The sequence below is a fragment of the Nansenia antarctica genome (genome assembly GCF_963989245.1).
Source record: "Nansenia antarctica genome assembly, chromosome: 2".
NCBI lineage: Eukaryota > Metazoa > Chordata > Actinopteri > Argentiniformes > Microstomatidae > Nansenia > Nansenia antarctica.
Window position 1 is genome coordinate 29,131,871 of NC_137675.1, and position 20,000 is coordinate 29,151,870.

The 20,000-nt window shown below is 53.0% G+C and overlaps 1 protein-coding gene across 1 annotated transcript in view; it reads left to right on the forward strand.

Annotated features, from left to right (window-relative positions):
- The window catches only part of tnpo2b (transportin 2b), a gene marked incomplete at its 5' end in the record, with an annotated part of 42,960 nt that overhangs the window by 6,179 nt on the left and 16,781 nt on the right, over nt 1-20,000 (forward strand). The window contains 4 exons of the mRNA XM_080523668.1: nt 898-1,020; nt 1,331-1,449; nt 3,533-3,593; nt 4,085-4,259. Of these exons, the coding sequence (XP_080379794.1) occupies nt 898-1,020; nt 1,331-1,449; nt 3,533-3,593; nt 4,085-4,259 (478 nt within the window). The remainder of the gene's footprint in view (nt 1-897; nt 1,021-1,330; nt 1,450-3,532; nt 3,594-4,084; nt 4,260-20,000) is intronic.

A 20,000-nucleotide genomic window follows, 5' to 3' on the forward strand; every position in this document is an offset into this window, starting at 1 on the left:
ACCGCACTAACACACCGCACTAACACACCGCACTAACACACCACACTAACACACCGCACTAACACACCGCACTAACACACCGCACTAACACACCGCACTAACACACCACTCTAACACACCACACTCACACACCACTCTAACACACCACACTAACACACCTCACTAACACACCGCACTAACACACCGCACTAACACACCGCACTAACACACCGCACTAACACACCACACTAACACACCGCACTAACACACCGCACTAACACACCGCACTAACACACCGCACTAACACACCACTCTAACACACCACACTAACACACCACACTCACACACCACTCTAACACACCACACTAACACACCTCACTAACACACCACACTAACACACCACACCAACACACCACTCTAACACACTGATCACCGTCTCTGACAAACGTTCCATGTTCTGCCTCTCACTCTGAGCTGAGCCGGTAAGATCTGGAATGTAAAACAAACGATTTGCAGTTGCCACCCTGATCCCTGTTTCTGCCACGTTATACCATGACTGGGTAAAAAAATAAATAGAGATCTTTTCTTTTCTTTTTTTCCATTGTTATTTTTGATTTAATAAATAAACTAGTCCAATCGAGATGAAATCGTTTATTCTAAAAGAGACACCTGTCCTCTATTGCGCCCGTCACAGACGCTCCCCACACAGAGAGCTTTGAGAACCTGGTAGAAAGGTGCTCTAGAAATGCAATTAATCAATTAATTAGTTATCGACCAATCCGCGGTATAATGACACAGAAACAGGTAAATGTACATATTCAACTGAGTGAAGAACTGTGATGTCTCCCTCCCTCCTCTCCTCCCCCCCTCATCCCTCCTTCACCTCCCTCCTGCCCCACCCTCCCTCCCTCCCCCCAGAGTCTGTTTGCGTTGGCGGGGGATGAGGACTGCGAGGTGAGGAAGAACGTGTGCCGGGCGCTGGTGATGCTGCTGGAGGTCCGGATAGACAGACTCATCCCTCACATGCACAGCATCATCCAGGTGACCACAACAACATCCTCTGACCTTTAACCCCACAAACCTTTCAGCTTTTCACTCCTGCACAGCCAGCCTTCCATGACTGCTGTCTCTCTCTCTCTCTCTCTCTCTCTCTCTCTCTCTCTCTCTCTCTCTCTCTCTCTCTCTCTCTCTACGATAGTCTCTCTGTCTGTGTGTTTTCGTTATTCTCTACCAATACATTTTTCTCTCTTTCTATCCTTTTTCTCACCCTTTTTCTCTTTTGTTCTACCCTCTCATGTCTTTCTCTTTTTAACTCCCTTTCTCTCCCTCTCTCCCCTCCTCCCTCCATCAGTACATGCTCCAGCGGACCCAGGACCCAGATGAGAACGTGTCCCTGGAGGCCTGTGAGTTCTGGCTGACCCTGGCGGAGCAGCCCATCTGCAAAGAGGCCCTGTCAGGTCACATGGTCCAGTGAGTACAACCCCCGCCTCAGTAGGCACGATGGTTCGGCCCACGCTACAGATCTTTTTTCCCCCCCCACAATATTTGTATTATCGTGTTCACACATTCAAGCCTCTCTTTTTAATTGTTGTCGGATAGTTCCTATTATATAAATTCTCATCTAGATCTCTCAAACTATGCCGTGTTGGGTCCTTGAATTTGAGGGAGTTGAGTCTTGAAAGTCCTTGATAGGTGCTTGAATTTGATGTTTCAGAAGGTGTGGGAACCCTGTTGTAAAATGTATAAAATATCTATTATATACAGTATATCTCAAAAGTGAGTACACCCTTTAGATTTTTGCAAATATTCTGTCATATCCTTTCAGGGGATAACACTATCTTAATGAAACTTTGATATAACTTAAAGTAGTCAGTGTGCTGCTTGAATAACAGTATTGTCCATTGAAAATTACTCAGTACACAGCTGTTAATGTCTAAACAGCTGGCAACAAAAGTGAGTACACCCCATAGTGAACATGTCTAAATTGTGCCCAAAGTGTCAATATTTTGTCTGACCACCATTGTTATCTAGCACTGCTTTAACCCTCCTGGGCATGGAATTCACCAGAGCTGCACAGGTTGCTTCTGGAATCTTCTTCCACTCCTCCATGACGACATCACGGAGCCCACGGATGTTGGACACCTTGCACTCCTCCACCTTCCTCTTGAGGATGCCCCACATGTGCTCAATTGGGTTTAGGTCTGGAGACATACTTGGCCAGTCCATCACCTTAACCTTCAGCTTCTTCAGCAAGGCCGTTGTCATCTTGGAGGTGTGTTTAGGGTCATTATCATATTGGAAAACTGCCCTACGGCCCAGTTTTCGAAGAGAGGGGATCATGCTCTGCTGCAGGATGTCACAGTATATATTGGAATTCATGTGTCCCTCAATGAAATGCAGCTCCCCAGTGCCGGCAGCACTCATGCAGCCCCAGACCATGATGCTGCCACCACCATGCTTGACTGTAGGCAAAACACATTTGTCTTGGTACTCCTCACCAGGGTGCTGCCACACACGCCGGACACCATCTGACCCAAACAGGTTTATTTTGGTCTCATCAGACCACAGGACATGGTTCCAGTAACTCATGTTCTTGGATTCATTGTCTTCAGCAAACTGTTTGCGGGCTTTCTTATGCATCGGTTTCAGAAGAGGCTTCTGTCTGGGGCGACGGCCATACAAACCGATTTGATGCAGTGTGCGGCGTATGGTCTAGGCACTGACAGGCTGACATTCCACTTCTGCAACCTCTGCAGCAATGCTGGAAGCACTCGCACATCTATTTTTGGAAACCAACCTCTGGATATGACGCTGAGCACGTGGACTCAACTTCTTTGGTCGACCCTGGCGAGGCCTGTTCCGAGTGGAACCTGTCCTGGAAAACCGCTGTATGATCTTAGCCACTGTGCTGCAACTCATTTTCAGGGTGTTGGCAATCTTCTTATAGCCAAGGCCATCTTTGTGAAGCGCAATAATCCTTTTTTTCAGCCGCTCAGAGAGTTCCTTGCCATGAGGTGCCATGTTGTCCAGCATTCAGTGAGAATTGTGCCCAAAACACCAAATTTAACAGCCCTGCTTATCATTTACACCTGAATCCTTGTAACACTAACGAGTCACGACACCAGGGCGGGAAAACAACATCATTGGGCACAATTAGGACATGTTCACTATGGGGTGTACTCACTTTTGTTGCCAGCTGTTTAGACATTAACAGCTGTGTACTGAGTAATTTTCAAAGGACAATAAATCTATACTGTTATTCAAGCAGCACACTGACTACTTTAAGTTATATCAAAGTTTCAGTAGGATAATGTTATCCCCTGAAAGGATATAACAGAATATTTGCAAAAATCTAAAGGGTGTACTCACTTCTGAGATATACTGTAGTTCTTCCGCCCACTTGACCAACCAGGCAGCGATTGGAAACAAATAAATAATACGTTTTCGAAAGCCTGACTTTAGGATAGGCAAGTAATAAAATAGATTAGACCACAGTACAGACAGTGGACCTGAGGTGTGTTCAAAGTTCAAACGCTTCTCCTCCTCTTTGCAGACTCATCCCTATCCTGGTGAACGGGATGAAGTACTCTGAGATCGACATCATCCTGCTAAAGGTGAGCACGGAGGGGATGAAGTCTGTGTAGTTGGACACCTTACATAACGGCTTCACTTCTATCCCAGAATTAGAATAAACGGAAGAATCACGTTCTCTCGCCTTCTCTCCTCCCACACTCATGCCTTTCATCATATTCCCCTCTCTGTCTTCTCTCTCCCTTTATCTAATCTCTCTTTTCCTCGCTCTCTCTCCCCCCTCACACCTCTCTTTCTCCCCCACTCTCACCTCTCTCTCCCCTCCCTCTCTCTCACTCCTCTCCCTATCCCCCCCACACCTCTCCTCTCTCTCTCTCCCTATCCCCCCCACACCTCTCCTCTCTCTCTCTCCCCATCCCCCCCACACCTCTCCTCTCTCTCTCCCCATCCCCCCCACACCTCTCCTCTCTCTCTCTCTCTCTCTCTCTCTCTCTCTCTCTCTCTCTCTCTCTCTCTCCCTCCTCTATCTCTCCCCCATCTTCCCCCTCCCTCCCCCCTCTCCCTCCTCTCCCAGGGGGACGTGGAGGAGGAGGATGACACGGTACCGGACAGTGAGCAGGACATCAAGCCGCGCTTCCACAAGTCCCGCACCGTCACCCTGCAGCACGAGGGAGGGGAGGGGGAGGAGGGGGAGCCCATCGACGACGACGAGGACGACGATGACGACACGCTCTCGGACTGGAACCTGCGTGAGTGACAGTTGGGACACGTCAGAGACAGTTGGGACACCTCAGAGACAGTTGGGACACCTCAGAGACAGTTGGGACACCTCAGAGACAGTTGGGACAGCTCAGAGACAGTTGGGACAGCTCAGAGACAGTTGGGACAGCTCAGAGACAGTTGGGACAGCTCAGAGACAGTTGGGACACCTCAGAGACAGTTGGGACAGCTCAGAGACAGTTGGGACAGCTCAGAGACAGTTGGGACACCTCAGAGACAGTTGGGACACCTCAGAGACAGTTGAGACAGCTCAGAGACAGTTGGGACAGCTCAGAGACAGTTGGGACACCTCAGAGACAGTTGGGACACCTCAGAGACAGTTGAGACAGCTCAGAGACAGTTGAGACACCTCAGAGACAGTTAGGACACCTCAGAGACAGTTGGGACACCTCAGAGACAGTTGGGACAGCTCAGAGACAGTTGGGACACCTCAGAGACAGTTGGGACAGCTCAGAGACAGTTAGGACACCTCAGAGACAGTTGGGACACCTCAGAGACAGTTGGGACAGCTCAGAGACAGTTAGGACACCTCAGAGACAGTTGGGACAGCTCAGAGACAGTTGGGACACCTCAGAGACAGTTGGGACACCTCAGAGACAGTTGGGAGAACTGAGTGACAGTTGGGACACCTCAGAGACAGTTGGGACAGCTCAGAGACAGTTGGGACAGCTCAGTGACAGTTGGGACACCTCAGAGACAGTTGGGAGAACTGAGTGACAGTTGGGACACCTCAGAGACAGTTGGGACACCTCAGAGACAGTTGGGACACCTCAGAGACAGTTAGGACACCTCAGAGACAGTTGGGACACCTCAGAGACAGTTGGGACACCTCAGAGACAGTTGGGACACCTCAGAGACAGTTGGGACAGCTCAGAGACAGTTGGGAGAGATGAGTGACAGTTAGGTCACCTCAGAGACAGTTGGGAGAGATGAGTGACAGTTGGGACACCTCAGAGACAGTTGGGACAGCTCAGAGACAGTTGGGACAGCTCAGTGACAGTTGGGACACCTCAGAGACAGTTGGGACACCTCAGAGACAGTTGGGACACCTCAGAGACAGTTGGGACAGCTCAGTGACAGTTGGGACACCTCAGAGACAGTTGGGACAGCTCAGAGACAGTTGGGACACCTCAGAGACAGTTGGGACACCTCAGAGACAGTTGGGACACCTCAGAGACAGTTGGGACACCTCAGAGACAGTTGGGACAGCTCAGAGACAGTTGGGACACCTCAGAGACAGTTGGGACAGCTCAGAGACAGTTGGGACAGTTCAGAGACAGTTGGGACACCTCAGAGACAGTTGGGACAGCTCAGAGACAGTTGGGACAGCTCAGAGACAGTTGGGACACCTCAGAGACAGTTGGGACAGCTGAGTGACAGTTGGGACACCTCAGAGACAGTTGGGACACCTCAGAGACAGTTGGGACACCTCAGAGACAGTTGGGACAGCTCAGAGACAGTTGGGACAGCTCAGAGACAGTTGGGACACCTCAGAGACAGTTGGGACACCTCAGAGACAGTTAGGACACCTCAGAGACAGTTAGGACACCTCAGAGACAGTTGGGACACCTCAGAGACAGTTGGGACACCTCAGAGACAGTTGGGACACCTCAGAGACAGTTGGGACACCTCAGAGACAGTTGGGACAGCTCAGTGACAGTTAGGACACCTCAGAGACAGTTGGGACACCTCAGAGACAGTTGGGACACCTCAGAGACAGTTGGGACAGTTCAGAGACAGTTGGGACACCTCAGAGACAGTTGGGACAGCTCAGAGACAGTTGGGAGAGATGAGTGACAGTTGGGACAGTTCAGTGACAGTTGGGACACCTCAGAGACAGTTGGGACACCTCAGAGACAGTTGGGACACCTCAGAGACAGTTGGGACACCTCAGAGACAGTTGGGACAGCTCAGAGACAGTTGGGACACCTCAGAGACAGTTGGGACACCTCAGAGACAGTTGGGACACCTCAGAGACAGTTGGGACAGCTCAGAGACAGTTGGGACAGCTCAGAGACAGTTGGGAGAGATGAGTGACAGTTGGGACAGTTCAGAGACAGTTGGGACACCTCAGAGACAGTTGGGACAGCTCAGTGACAGTTGGGACACCTCAGAGACAGTTGGGACACCTCAGAGACAGTTGGGACAGCTCAGAGACAGTTGGGACAGCTCAGAGACAGTTGGGACAGTTCAGAGACAGTTGGGACAGCTCAGAGACAGTTGGGACACCTCAGAGACAGTTGGGACAGCTCAGTGACAGTTGGGACACCTCAGAGACAGTTGGGACACCTCAGAGACAGTTGGGACAGCTCAGAGACAGTTGGGACAGCTCAGAGACAGTTGGGACAGCTCAGAGACAGTTGGGACACCTCAGAGACAGTTAGGACACCTCAGAGACAGTTGGGACAGCTCAGAGACAGTTGGGACAGCTCAGAGACAGTTGGGACACCTCAGAGACAGTTGGGACACCTCAGAGACAGCTGGGACAGCTCAGAGACAGCTGGGACAGCTCAGAGACAGTTGGGACACCTCAGAGACAGTTGAGACACCTCAGAGACAGCTGGGACACCTCAGAGACAGTTGGGACACCTCAGAGACAGTTGGGACACCTCAGAGACAGTTGGGACACCTCAGAGACAGTTGAGACAGCTCAGAGACAGCTGGGACAGCTCAGAGACAGTTGGGACAGCTCAGAGACAGTTGGGACAGCTCAGAGACAGTTGGGACACCTCAGAGACAGTTGGGACAGCTCAGAGACAGTTGGGACACCTCAGAGACAGTTGAGACACCTCAGAGACAGTTGGGAGAGATGAGTGACAGTTAGGACAGCTGAGTGACAGTTAGGACACCTCAGAGACAGTTGGGAGAGATGAGGGACAGTTGGGACACCTCAGAGACAGTTAGGACACCTCAGAGACAGTTGGGACACCTCAGAGACAGTTGGGACACCTCAGAGACAGTTGGGACACCTCAGAGACAGTTGGGACACCTCAGAGACAGTTAGGACACCTCAGAGACAGTTGGGACACCTCAGAGACAGTTGGGACACCTCAGTGACAGTTGAGACACCTCAGAGACAGTTGGGACAGCTCAGAGACAGTTGGGACACCTCAGAGACAGTTGGGACAGTTCAGAGACAGTTGGGACACCTCAGAGACAGTTGAGACACCTCAGAGACAGTTGGGACACCTCAGAGACAGCTGGGACACCTCAGAGACAGTTGGGACAGCTCAGAGACAGTTGGGACAGTTCAGAGACAGTTGGGACACCTCAGAGACAGCTGGGACACCTCAGAGACAGTTGGGACAGCTCAGAGACAGTTGGGACACCTCAGAGACAGTTAGGACACCTCAGAGACAGTTGGGACACCTCAGAGACAGTTAGGACACCTCAGAGACAGTTGGGACAGCTCAGAGACAGTTAGGACACCTCAGAGACAGTTGGGACACCTCAGAGACAGTTGAGACACCTCAGAGACAGTTGGGACACCTCAGAGACAGTTGAGACACCTCAGAGACAGTTAGGACACCTCAGAGACAGTTAGGACACCTCAGAGACAGTTGAGACACCTCAGAGACAGCTGGGACACCTCAGAGACAGTTGGGAGAACTGAGTGACAGTTGGGACACCTCAGAGACAGTTAGGACACCTCAGAGACAGTTGGGACACCTCAGAGACAGTTGGGACACCTCAGAGACAGCTGGGACACCTCAGAGACAGTTGGGAGAACTGAGTGACAGTTGGGACACCTCAGAGACAGTTGGGACACCTCAGAGACAGCTGGGACACCTCAGAGACAGTTGGGACACCTCAGAGACAGTTGGGACACCTCAGAGACAGTTGGGACAGCTCAGAGACAGTTGGGACACCTCAGAGACAGTTGGGACAGCTCAGAGACAGTTGGGACAGCTCAGAGACAGTTGGGACACCTCAGAGACAGCTGGGACACCTCAGAGACAGTTGGGACACCTCAGAGACAGTTGGGTCACCTCAGAGACAGTTGAGACACCTCAGAGACAGTTGGGACACCTCAGAGACAGTTAGGACAGCTCAGAGACAGTTGGGACACCTCAGAGACAGTTGGGACAGCTCAGAGACAGTTGAGACACCTCAGAGACAGTTGAGACAGCTGAGTGACAGTTAGGACAGTTCAGAGACAGCTGGGACACCTCAGAGACAGTTGGGACAGTTCAGAGACAGTTGGGACACCTCAGAGACAGTTGGGACAGCTCAGAGACAGTTGGGACACCTCAGAGACAGTTAGGACACCTCAGAGACAGTTGGGACACCTCAGAGACAGTTGGGACACCTCAGAGACAGTTGGGACACCTCAGAGACAGTTGGGACACCTCAGAGACAGTTGGGACACCTCAGAGACAGTTGGGACAGCTCAGAGACAGTTGGGACAGCTCAGAGACAGTTGGGACACCTCAGAGACAGTTGGGACACCTCAGAGACAGTTGAGACACCTCAGAGACAGTTGAGACACCTCAGAGACAGTTGAGACACCTCAGAGACAGTTGGGACAGCTCAGAGACAGTTGGGACACCTCAGAGACAGTTGGGACACCTCAGAGACAGTTGGGACACCTCAGAGACAGTTGAGACACCTCAGAGACAGTTGGGACACCTCAAAGACAGTTGGGACAGCTCAGAGACAGCTGGGACACCTCAGAGACAGCTGGGACACCTCAGAGACAGTTGGGACACCTCAGAGACAGTTGGGACACCTCAGAGACAGTTGGGACACCTCAGAGACAGTTGGGACAGCTCAGAGACAGCTGGGACACCTCAGAGACAGCTGGGACACCTCAGAGACAGTTGGGACACCTCAGAGACAGTTGGGACACCTCAGAGACAGTTGGGACACCTCAGAGACAGTTGGGACAGCTCAGAGACAGCTGGGACAGCTCAGAGACAGTTGGGACACCTCAGAGACAGTTGGGACACCTCAGAGACAGCTGGGACAGCTCAGAGACAGTTAGGACACCTCAGAGACAGTTGGGACACCTCAGAGACAGTTGGGACACCTCAGAGACAGTTGGGACACCTCAGAGACAGTTGGGACACCTCAGAGACAGTTGGGACAGCTCAGAGACAGCTGGGACACCTCAGAGACAGCTGGGACACCTCAGAGACAGTTGGGACACCTCAGAGACAGTTGGGACACCTCAGAGACAGTTGGGACACCTCAGAGACAGTTGGGACACCTCAGAGACAGTTGGGACACCTCAGAGACAGTTGGGACACCTCAGAGACAGTTGGGACAGCTCAGAGACAGTTAGGACACCTCAGAGACAGTTGGGACACCTCAGAGACAGTTGGGACAGCTCAGAGACAGTTGGGACACCTCAGAGACAGCTGGGACACCTCAGAGACAGTTGAGACACCTCAGAGACAGTTAGGACACCTCAGAGACAGTTGGGACACCTCAGAGACAGTTGGGACAGCTCAGAGACAGTTAGGACACCTCAGAGACAGCTGGGACACCTCAGAGACAGTTGGGAGAACTGAGTGACAGTTGGGACACCTCAAAGACAGTTGGGACACCTCAGAGACAGTTGGGACACCTCAGAGACAGTTGGGAGAACTGAGTGACAGTTGGGACACCTCAGAGACAGTTGGGACACCTCAGAGACAGTTGGGACACCTCAGAGACAGCTGGGACACCTCAGAGACAGTTAGGACACCTCAGAGACAGTTGGGACACCTCAGAGACAGTTAGGACACCTCAGAGACAGTTGGGACACCTCAGAGACAGTTGGGACAGCTCAGAGACAGTTGAGACACCTCAGAGACAGTTGAGACACCTCAGAGACAGTTGGGACACCTCAGAGACAGTTAGGACACCTCAGAGACAGTTGGGACACCTCAGAGACAGTTGGGACACCTCAGTGACAGTTGGGACACCTCAGAGACAGTTGGGACACCTCTGAGACAGTTGGGACACCTCAGAGACAGTTGGGACACCTCAGAGACAGTTAGGACACCTCAGAGACAGCTGGGACACCTCAGAGACAGTTGGGACAGCTCAGAGACAGTTGGGACAGCTCAGAGACAGTTGGGACACCTCAGTGACAGTTGGGACACCTCAGAGACAGTTGGGACACCTCAGAGACAGTTGAGACAGCTCAGAGACAGTTGGGACACCTCAGAGACAGTTGGGACACCTCAGAGACAGTTGGGACAGCTCAGAGACAGTTGGGACACCTCAGAGACAGCTGGGACACCTCAGAGACAGTTGGGACACCTCAGAGACAGTTGGGACACCTCAGAGACAGTTGGGACACCTCAGAGACAGCTGGGACACCTCAGAGACAGTTGAGACACCTCAGAGACAGTTGGGACACCTCAGAGACAGTTGGGACACCTCAGAGACAGTTGGGACACCTCAGAGACAGTTGGGACACCTCAGAGACAGTTGAGACACCTCAGAGACAGTTGAGACAGCTCAGAGACAGTTGGGACACCTCAGAGACAGTTGGGACACCTCAGAGACAGTTGGGACACCTCAGAGACAGTTGGGACACCTCAGAGACAGTTGGGACACCTCAGAGACAGTTGGGACACCTCAGAGACAGTTGGGACAGCTCAGAGACAGTTGGGACACCTCAGAGACAGTTGGGACACCTCAGAGACAGTTGGGACACCTCAGAGACAGTTGAGACACCTCAGAGACAGTTGGGACAGCTCAGAGACAGTTGGGACACCTCAGAGACAGTTGGGACACCTCAGAGACAGTTGAGACACCTCAGAGACAGTTGGGACACCTCAGAGACAGTTGGGACAGCTCAGAGACAGTTGGGACACCTCAGAGACAGTTGAGACACCTCAGAGACAGTTGGGACACCTCAGAGACAGTTGGGACACCTCAGAGACAGTTAGGACACCTCAGAGACAGCTGGGACACCTCAGAGACAGTTGGGAGAACTGAGTGACAGTTGGGACACCTCAAAGACAGTTGGGACACCTCAGAGACAGTTGGGACACCTCAGAGACAGTTGGGACACCTCAGAGACAGTTGGGACACCTCAGAGACAGTTGGGACAGCTCAGAGACAGTTGGGACACCTCAGAGACAGTTGGGACACCTCAGAGACAGTTAGGACACCTCAGAGACAGTTGGGACACCTCAGAGACAGTTGGGACACCTCAGAGACAGTTGAGACACCTCAGAGACAGTTGGGACACCTCAGAGACAGTTGGGACAGCTCAGAGACAGTTGGGACACCTCAGAGACAGTTGGGACACCTCAGAGACAGTTGAGACAGCTCAGAGACAGTTGGGTCACCTCAGAGACAGTTGGGTCACCTCAGAGACAGTTAGGACACCTCAGAGACAGTTGGGACACCTCAGAGACAGTTAGGACACCTCAGAGACAGTTAGGACACCTCAGAGACAGTTGGGACACCTCAGAGACAGTTGAGACACCTCAGAGACAGTTGGGACACCTCAGAGACAGTTGGGACACCTCAGAGACAGTTGGGACACCTCAGAGACAGTTGGGACAGCTGAGTGACAGTTAGGACAGCTCAGAGACAGTTGGGACAGCTCAGAGACAGTTGGGACACCTCAGAGACAGTTGGGACACCTCAGAGACAGTTGAGACACCTCAGAGACAGTTGGGACACCTCAGAGACAGCTGGGACAGCTCAGAGACAGTTGGGACACCTCAGAGACAGTTGGGACACCTCAGAGACAGCTGGGACAGTTCAGAGACAGTTGGGACAGCTCAGAGACAGTTGGGACACCTCAGAGACAGTTGGGACACCTCAGAGACAGCTGGGACAGTTCAGAGACAGTTAGGACACCTCAGAGACAGTTGAGACACCTCAGAGACAGTTGGGACACCTCAGAGACAGTTGGGACAGCTGAGTGACAGTTAGGACAGCTCAGAGACAGTTGGGACAGCTCAGAGACAGCTGGGACACCTCAGAGACAGTTGGGACAGCTGAGTGACAGTTAGGACAGCTCAGAGACAGTTGGGACAGCTCAGAGACAGCTGGGACACCTCAGAGACAGTTGGGACAGCTGAGTGACAGTTAGGACAGCTCAGAGACAGTTGGGACACCTCAGAGACAGCTGGGACACCTCAGAGACAGTTGGGACACCTCAGAGACAGTTGGGACACCTCAGAGACAGCTGGGACACCTCAGAGACAGTTGGGACAGCTCAGAGACAGTTGGGACACCTCAGAGACAGTTGGGACAGCTCAGAGACAGTTGGGACACCTCAGAGACAGTTGGGACACCTCAGAGACAGTTGAGACACCTCAGAGACAGTTGGGACAGCTCAGAGACAGTTGAGACACCTCAGAGACAGTTGGGACACCTCAGAGACAGTTGGGACACCTCAGAGACAGTTGGGACACCTCAGAGACAGTTGGGACACCTCAGAGACAGTTGGGACAGCTCAGAGACAGTTGGGACAGCTCAGAGACAGTTGAGACAGCTCAGAGACAGTTGGGACACCTCAGAGACAGTTGGGACAGCTGAGTGACAGTTAGGACACCTCAGAGACAGTTGGGACACCTCAGAGACAGTTGGGACACCTCAGAGACAGTTGGGACACCTCAGAGACAGTTGGGACACCTCAGAGACAGTTGGGACACCTCAGAGACAGTTGGGACACCTCAGAGACAGTTGGGACACCTCAGAGACAGTTGGGACACCTCAGAGACAGTTGAGACACCTCAGAGACAGTTGGGACACCTCAGAGACAGCTGGGACACCTCAGAGACAGTTGAGACACCTCAGAGACAGTTGGGACACCTCAGAGACAGTTGGGACACCTCAGAGACAGTTGGGACACCTCAGAGACAGCTGGGACAGCTCAGAGACAGTTGGGACACCTCAGAGACAGTTGGGAGAACTGAGTGACAGTTGGGACAGCTGAGTGACAGTTAGGACACCTCAGAGACAGTTGGGACACCTCAAAGACCGTTGGGACACCTCAGAGACAGTTGGGACACCTCAGAGACAGTTGGGAGAACTGAGTGACAGTTGGGACAGCTGAGTGACAGTTAGGACACCTCAGTGACAGTTAGGACACCTCAGAGACAGTTAGGACACCTCAGAGACAGTTGGGACACCTCAGAGACAGTTGGGACACCTCAGAGACAGTTGGGACACCTCAGAGACAGTTGGGACAGCTCAGAGACAGTTGGGACACCTCAGAGACAGTTGGGACACCTCAGAGACAGTTGGGACACCTCAGAGACAGTTGGGACACCTCAGAGACAGTTAGGACACCTCAGAGACAGTTGAGACACCTCAGAGACAGTTGGGACACCTCAGAGACAGTTGGGACACCTCAGAGACAGTTGGGACACCTCAGAGACAGTTGAGACACCTCAGAGACAGTTGAGACACCTCAGAGACAGTTGGGACACCTCAGAGACAGTTGGGAGAACTGAGTGACAGTTGGGACAGCTGAGTGACAGTTAGGACACCTCAGTGACAGTTAGGACACCTCAGAGACAGTTGGGACAGCTCAGAGACAGTTGAGACACCTCAGAGACAGTTGGGACTGCTCAGAGACAGTTGGGACACCTCAGAGACAGTTGGGACAGTTCAGAGACAGTTGGGACACCTCAGAGACAGTTGAGACACCTCAGAGACAGTTGGGACACCTCAGAGACAGCTGGGACACCTCAGAGACAGTTGGGACAGCTCAGAGACAGTTGGGACAGTTCAGAGACAGTTGGGACACCTCAGAGACAGCTGGGACACCTCAGAGACAGTTGGGACACCTCAGAGACAGTTGAGACACCTCAGAGACAGTTAGGACACCTCAGAGACAGTTAGGACACCTCAGAGACAGTTGAGACACCTCAGAGACAGTTGGGACACCTCAGAGACAGTTGGGACACCTCAGAGACAGTTGAGACACCTCAGAGACAGTTGAGACACCTCAGAGACAGTTGGGAGAACTGAGTGACAGTTGGGACACCTCAGAGACAGTTGGGACACCTCAGAGACAGTTGGGACACCTCAGAGACAGTTGAGACACCTCAGAGACAGTTGGGACACCTCAGAGACAGTTGGGAGAACTGAGTGACAGTTGGGACACCTCAGAGACAGTTGGGACACCTCAGAGACAGTTGGGACAGCTCAGAGACAGTTGGGACAGCTCAGAGACAGCTGGGACACCTCAGAGACAGTTGGGACAGCTCAGAGACAGTTGGGACACCTCAGAGACAGCTGGGACAGCTCAGAGACAGTTGGGACAGCTCAGAGACAGTTGGGACACCTCAGAGACAGCTGGGACACCTCAGAGACAGTTGGGACACCTCAGAGACAGTTGGGACAGCTCAGAGACAGTTGGGACAGCTCAGAGACAGTTGGGACAGCTCAGAGACAGTTGAGACACCTCAGAGACAGTTGGGACACCTCAGAGACAGTTGGGACACCTCAGAGACAGTTGGGAGAACTGAGTGACAGTTGGGACACCTCAGAGACAGTTGGGACAGCTCAGAGACAGTTGGGACACCTCAGAGACAGTTGGGACACCTCAGAGACAGTTGGGACAGCTCAGAGACAGTTGGGACAGCTCAGAGACAGTTGGGACACCTCAGAGACAGTTGGGACAGCTCAGAGACAGTTGAGACACCTCAGAGACAGTTGAGACAGCTGAGTGACAGTTAGGACACCTCAGAGACAGTTGGGACAGTTCAGAGACAGTTGGGACACCTCAGAGACAGTTGGGACAGCTCAGAGACAGTTGGGACACCTCAGAGACAGTTGGGACAGCTCAGAGACAGTTGGGACACCTCAGAGACAGTTAGGACACCTCAGAGACAGTTGGGACACCTCAGAGACAGTTAGGACACCTCAGAGACAGTTGGGACACCTCAGAGACAGTTGAGACACCTCAGAGACAGTTGGGACACCTCAGAGACAGTTGGGACACCTCAGAGACAGCTGGGACAGCTCAGAGACAGTTGGGACACCTCAGAGACAGTTGGGACAGCTCAGAGACAGTTGAGACACCTCAGAGACAGTTGAGACACCTCAGAGACAGTTGGGACACCTCAGAGACAGTTGGGACACCTCAGAGACAGTTGGGACACCTCAGAGACAGTTGGGACACCTCAGAGACAGTTGGGACACCTCAGAGACAGTTGGGACACCTCAGAGACAGTTGGGACACCTCAGAGACAGTTGGGACACCTCAGAGACAGTTGGGACACCTCAGAGACAGCTGGGACACCTCAGAGACAGTTGGGACACCTCAGAGACAGTTGGGACAGCTCAGAGACAGTTGGGACACCTCAGAGACAGTTGGGACACCTCAGAGACAGTTGGGACACCTCAGAGACAGCTGGGACACCTCAGAGACAGTTGGGACACCTCAGAGACAGTTGGGACACCTCAGAGACAGTTGGGACACCTCAGAGACAGTTGGGACAGCTCAGAGACAGTTAGGACACCTCAGAGACAGTTGGGACACCTCAGAGACAGTTGGGACAGCTCAGAGACAGTTGGGACACCTCAGAGACAGCTGGGACACCTCAGAGACAGTTGGGACACCTCAGAGACAGTTGGGACACCTCAGAGACAGTTGAGACACCTCAGAGACAGTTGGGACACCTCAAAGACAGTTGGGACAGCTCAGAGACAGCTGGGACACCTCAGAGACAGCTGGGACACCTCAGAGACAGTTGGGACACCTCAGAGACAGTTGGGACACCTCAGAGACAGTTGGGACACCTCAGAGACAGTTGGGACACCTCAGAGACAGTTGGGACACCTCAGAGACAGTTGGGACACCTCAGAGACAGCTGGGACAGCTCAGAGACAGTTGGGACACCTCAGAGACAGTTGGGACAGCTCAGAGACAGTTGAGACACCTCAGAGACAGTTGAGACACCTCAGAGACAGTTGGGACACCTCAGAGACAGTTGGGACACCTCAGAGACAGTTGGGACACCTCAGAGACAGTTGGGACACCTCAGAGACAGTTGGGACACCTCAGAGACAGTTGGGACACCTCAGAGACAGTTGGGACACCTCAGAGACAGTTGGGACACCTCAGAGACAGTTGGGACACCTCAGAGACAGTTGGGACACCTCAGAGACAGCTGGGACACCTCAGAGACAGTTGGGACACCTCAGAGACAGTTGGGACAGCTCAGAGACAGTTGGGACACCTCAGAGACAGTTGGGACACCTCAGAGACAGTTGGGACACCTCAGAGACAGCTGGGACACCTCAGAGACAGTTGGGACACCTCAGAGACAGTTGGGACACCTCAGAGACAGTTGGGACACCTCAGAGACAGTTGGGACAGCTCAGAGACAGTTAGGACACCTCAGAGACAGTTGGGACACCTCAGAGACAGTTGGGACAGCTCAGAGACAGTTGGGACACCTCAGAGACAGCTGGGACACCTCAGAGACAGTTGGGACACCTCAGAGACAGTTGGGACACCTCAGAGACAGTTGAGACACCTCAGAGACAGTTGGGACACCTCAAAGACAGTTGGGACAGCTCAGAGACAGCTGGGACACCTCAGAGACAGCTGGGACACCTCAGAGACAGTTGGGACACCTCAGAGACAGTTGGGACACCTCAGAGACAGTTGGGACACCTCAGAGACAGTTGGGACACCTCAGAGACAGTTGGGACACCTCAGAGACAGTTGGGACACCTCAGAGACAGTTGGGACACCTCAGAGACAGTTGGGACACCTCAGAGACAGTTGGGACAGCTCAGAGACAGTTAGGACACCTCAGAGACAGTTGGGACACCTCAGAGACAGTTGGGACACCTCAGAGACAGCTGGGACACCTCAGAGACAGTTGGGACAGCTCAGAGACAGTTGGGACAGCTCAGAGACAGTTGGGACAGCTCAGAGACAGTTAGGACACCTCAGAGACAGTTAGGACACCTCAGAGACAGCTGGGACACCTCAGAGACAGCTGGGACACCTCAGAGACAGTTGAGACACCTCAGAGACAGTTGGGACACCTCAGAGACAGTTGGGACACCTCAGAGACAGTTGGGACACCTCAGAGACAGTTGAGACAGCTCAGAGACAGTTGGGACACCTCAGAGACAGTTGGGACACCTCAGAGACAGCTGGGACACCTCAGAGACAGTTGAGACACCTCAGAGACAGTTGGGACACCTCAGAGACAGTTGGGACACCTCAGAGACAGTTGGGACACCTCAGAGACAGTTGAGACAGCTCAGAGACAGTTGGGACACCTCAGAGACAGTTGGGACACCTCAGAGACAGCTGGGACACCTCAGAGACAGTTGGGACACCTCAGAGACAGTTGAGACAGCTGAGTGACAGTTGGGACACCTCAGAGACAGTTGGGACACCTCAGAGACAGTTGGGACACCTCAGAGACAGTTAGGACACCTCAGAGACAGTTGGGACACCTCAGAGACAGTTGGGACACCTCAGAGACAGCTGGGACACCTCAGAGACAGTTGGGACACCTCAGAGACAGTTAGGACACCTCAGAGACAGTTGGGACACCTCAGAGACAGTTGGGACAGCTCAGAGACAGTTAGGACACCTCAGAGACAGCTGGGACACCTCAGAGACAGCTGGGACACCTCAGAGACAGTTGGGAGAACTGAGTGACAGTTGGGACACCTCAAAGACAGTTGGGACACCTCAGAGACAGTTGGGACACCTCAGAGACAGTTGGGAGAACTGAGTGACAGTTGGGACACCTCAGAGACAGTTGGGACACCTCAGAGACAGTTGGGACACCTCAGAGACAGCTGGGACACCTCAGAGACAGTTAGGACACCTCAGAGACAGTTGGGACACCTCAGAGACAGTTAGGACACCTCAGAGACAGTTGGGACACCTCAGAGACAGTTGGGACACCTCAGAGACAGTTGGGACACCTCAGAGACAGTTGAGACACCTCAGAGACAGTTGAGACACCTCAGAGACAGTTGGGACACCTCAGAGACAGTTAGGACACCTCAGAGACAGTTGGGACACCTCAGAGACAGTTGGGACAGCTCAGAGACAGTTGGGACACCTCAGAGACAGTTGGGACACCTCAGAGACAGTTGGGACAGCTCAGAGACAGTTGGGACACCTCAGAGACAGCTGGGACACCTCAGAGACAGTTGGGACACCTCAGAGACAGTTGGGACACCTCAGAGACAGTTGGGACACCTCAGAGACAGCTGGGACACCTCAGAGACAGTTGAGACACCTCAGAGACAGTTGGGACACCTCAGAGACAGTTGGGACACCTCAGAGACAGTTGGGACACCTCAGAGACAGTTGGGACACCTCAGAGACAGTTGAGACACCTCAGAGACAGTTGAGACAGCTCAGAGACAGTTGGGACACCTCAGAGACAGTTGGGACACCTCAGAGACAGTTGGGACACCTCAGAGACAGTTGGGACACCTCAGAGACAGTTGGGACAGCTCAGAGACAGTTGGGACACCTCAGAGACAGTTGGGACACCTCAGAGACAGTTGGGACACCTCAGAGACAGTTGAGACACCTCAGAGACAGTTGGGACAGCTCAGAGACAGTTGGGACACCTCAGAGACAGTTGGGACAGCTCAGAGACAGTTGGGACACCTCAGAGACAGCTGGGACACCTCAGAGACAGTTAGGACACCTCAGAGACAGTTGGGACACCTCAGAGACAGTTGAGACACCTCAGAGACAGTTGGGACACCTCAGAGACAGTTGGGACAGCTCAGAGACAGTTGGGACACCTCAGAGACAGTTGAGACACCTCAGAGACAGTTGGGACACCTCAGAGACAGTTGGGACACCTCAGAGACAGTTAGGACACCTCAGAGACAGCTGGGACACCTCAGAGACAGTTGGGAGAACTGAGTGACAGTTGGGACACCTCAAAGACAGTTGGGACACCTCAGAGACAGTTGGGACACCTCAGAGACAGTTGGGACACCTCAGAGACAGTTGGGACACCTCAGAGACAGTTGGGACAGCTCAGAGACAGTTGGGACACCTCAGAGACAGTTGGGACACCTCAGAGACAGTTGGGACACCTCAGAGACAGTTGAGACAGCTCAGAGACAGTTGGGTCACCTCAGAGACAGTTGGGTCACCTCAGAGACAGTTAGGACACCTCAGAGACAGTTGGGACACCTCAGAGACAGTTAGGACACCTCAGGGACAGTTAGGACACCTCAGAGACAGTTGGGACACCTCAGAGACAGTTGAGACACCTCAGAGACAGTTGGGACACCTCAGAGACAGTTGGGACACCTCAGAGACAGTTGGGACACCTCAGAGACAGTTGGGACAGCTGAGTGACAGTTAGGACAGCTCAGAGACAGTTGGGACAGCTCAGAGACAGTTGAGACACCTCAGAGACAGTTGGGACACCTCAGAGACAGTTGGGACACCTCAGAGACAGTTGGGACACCTCAGAGACAGTTGGGACACCTCAGAGACAGCTGGGACAGCTCAGAGACAGTTGAGACACCTCAGAGACAGTTGGGACACCTCAGAGACAGTTGGGACACCTCAGAGACAGTTGGGACAGCTCAGAGACAGCTGGGACACCTCAGAGACAGTTGGGACAGCTGAGTGACAGCTGGGACACCTCAGAGACAGTTGGGACACCTCAGAGACAGTTGGGACAGCTCAGAGACAGTTGGGACACCTCAGAGACAGCTGGGACACCTCAGAGACAGTTGGGACACCTCAGAGACAGTTGAGACACCTCAGAGACAGTTGGGACAGC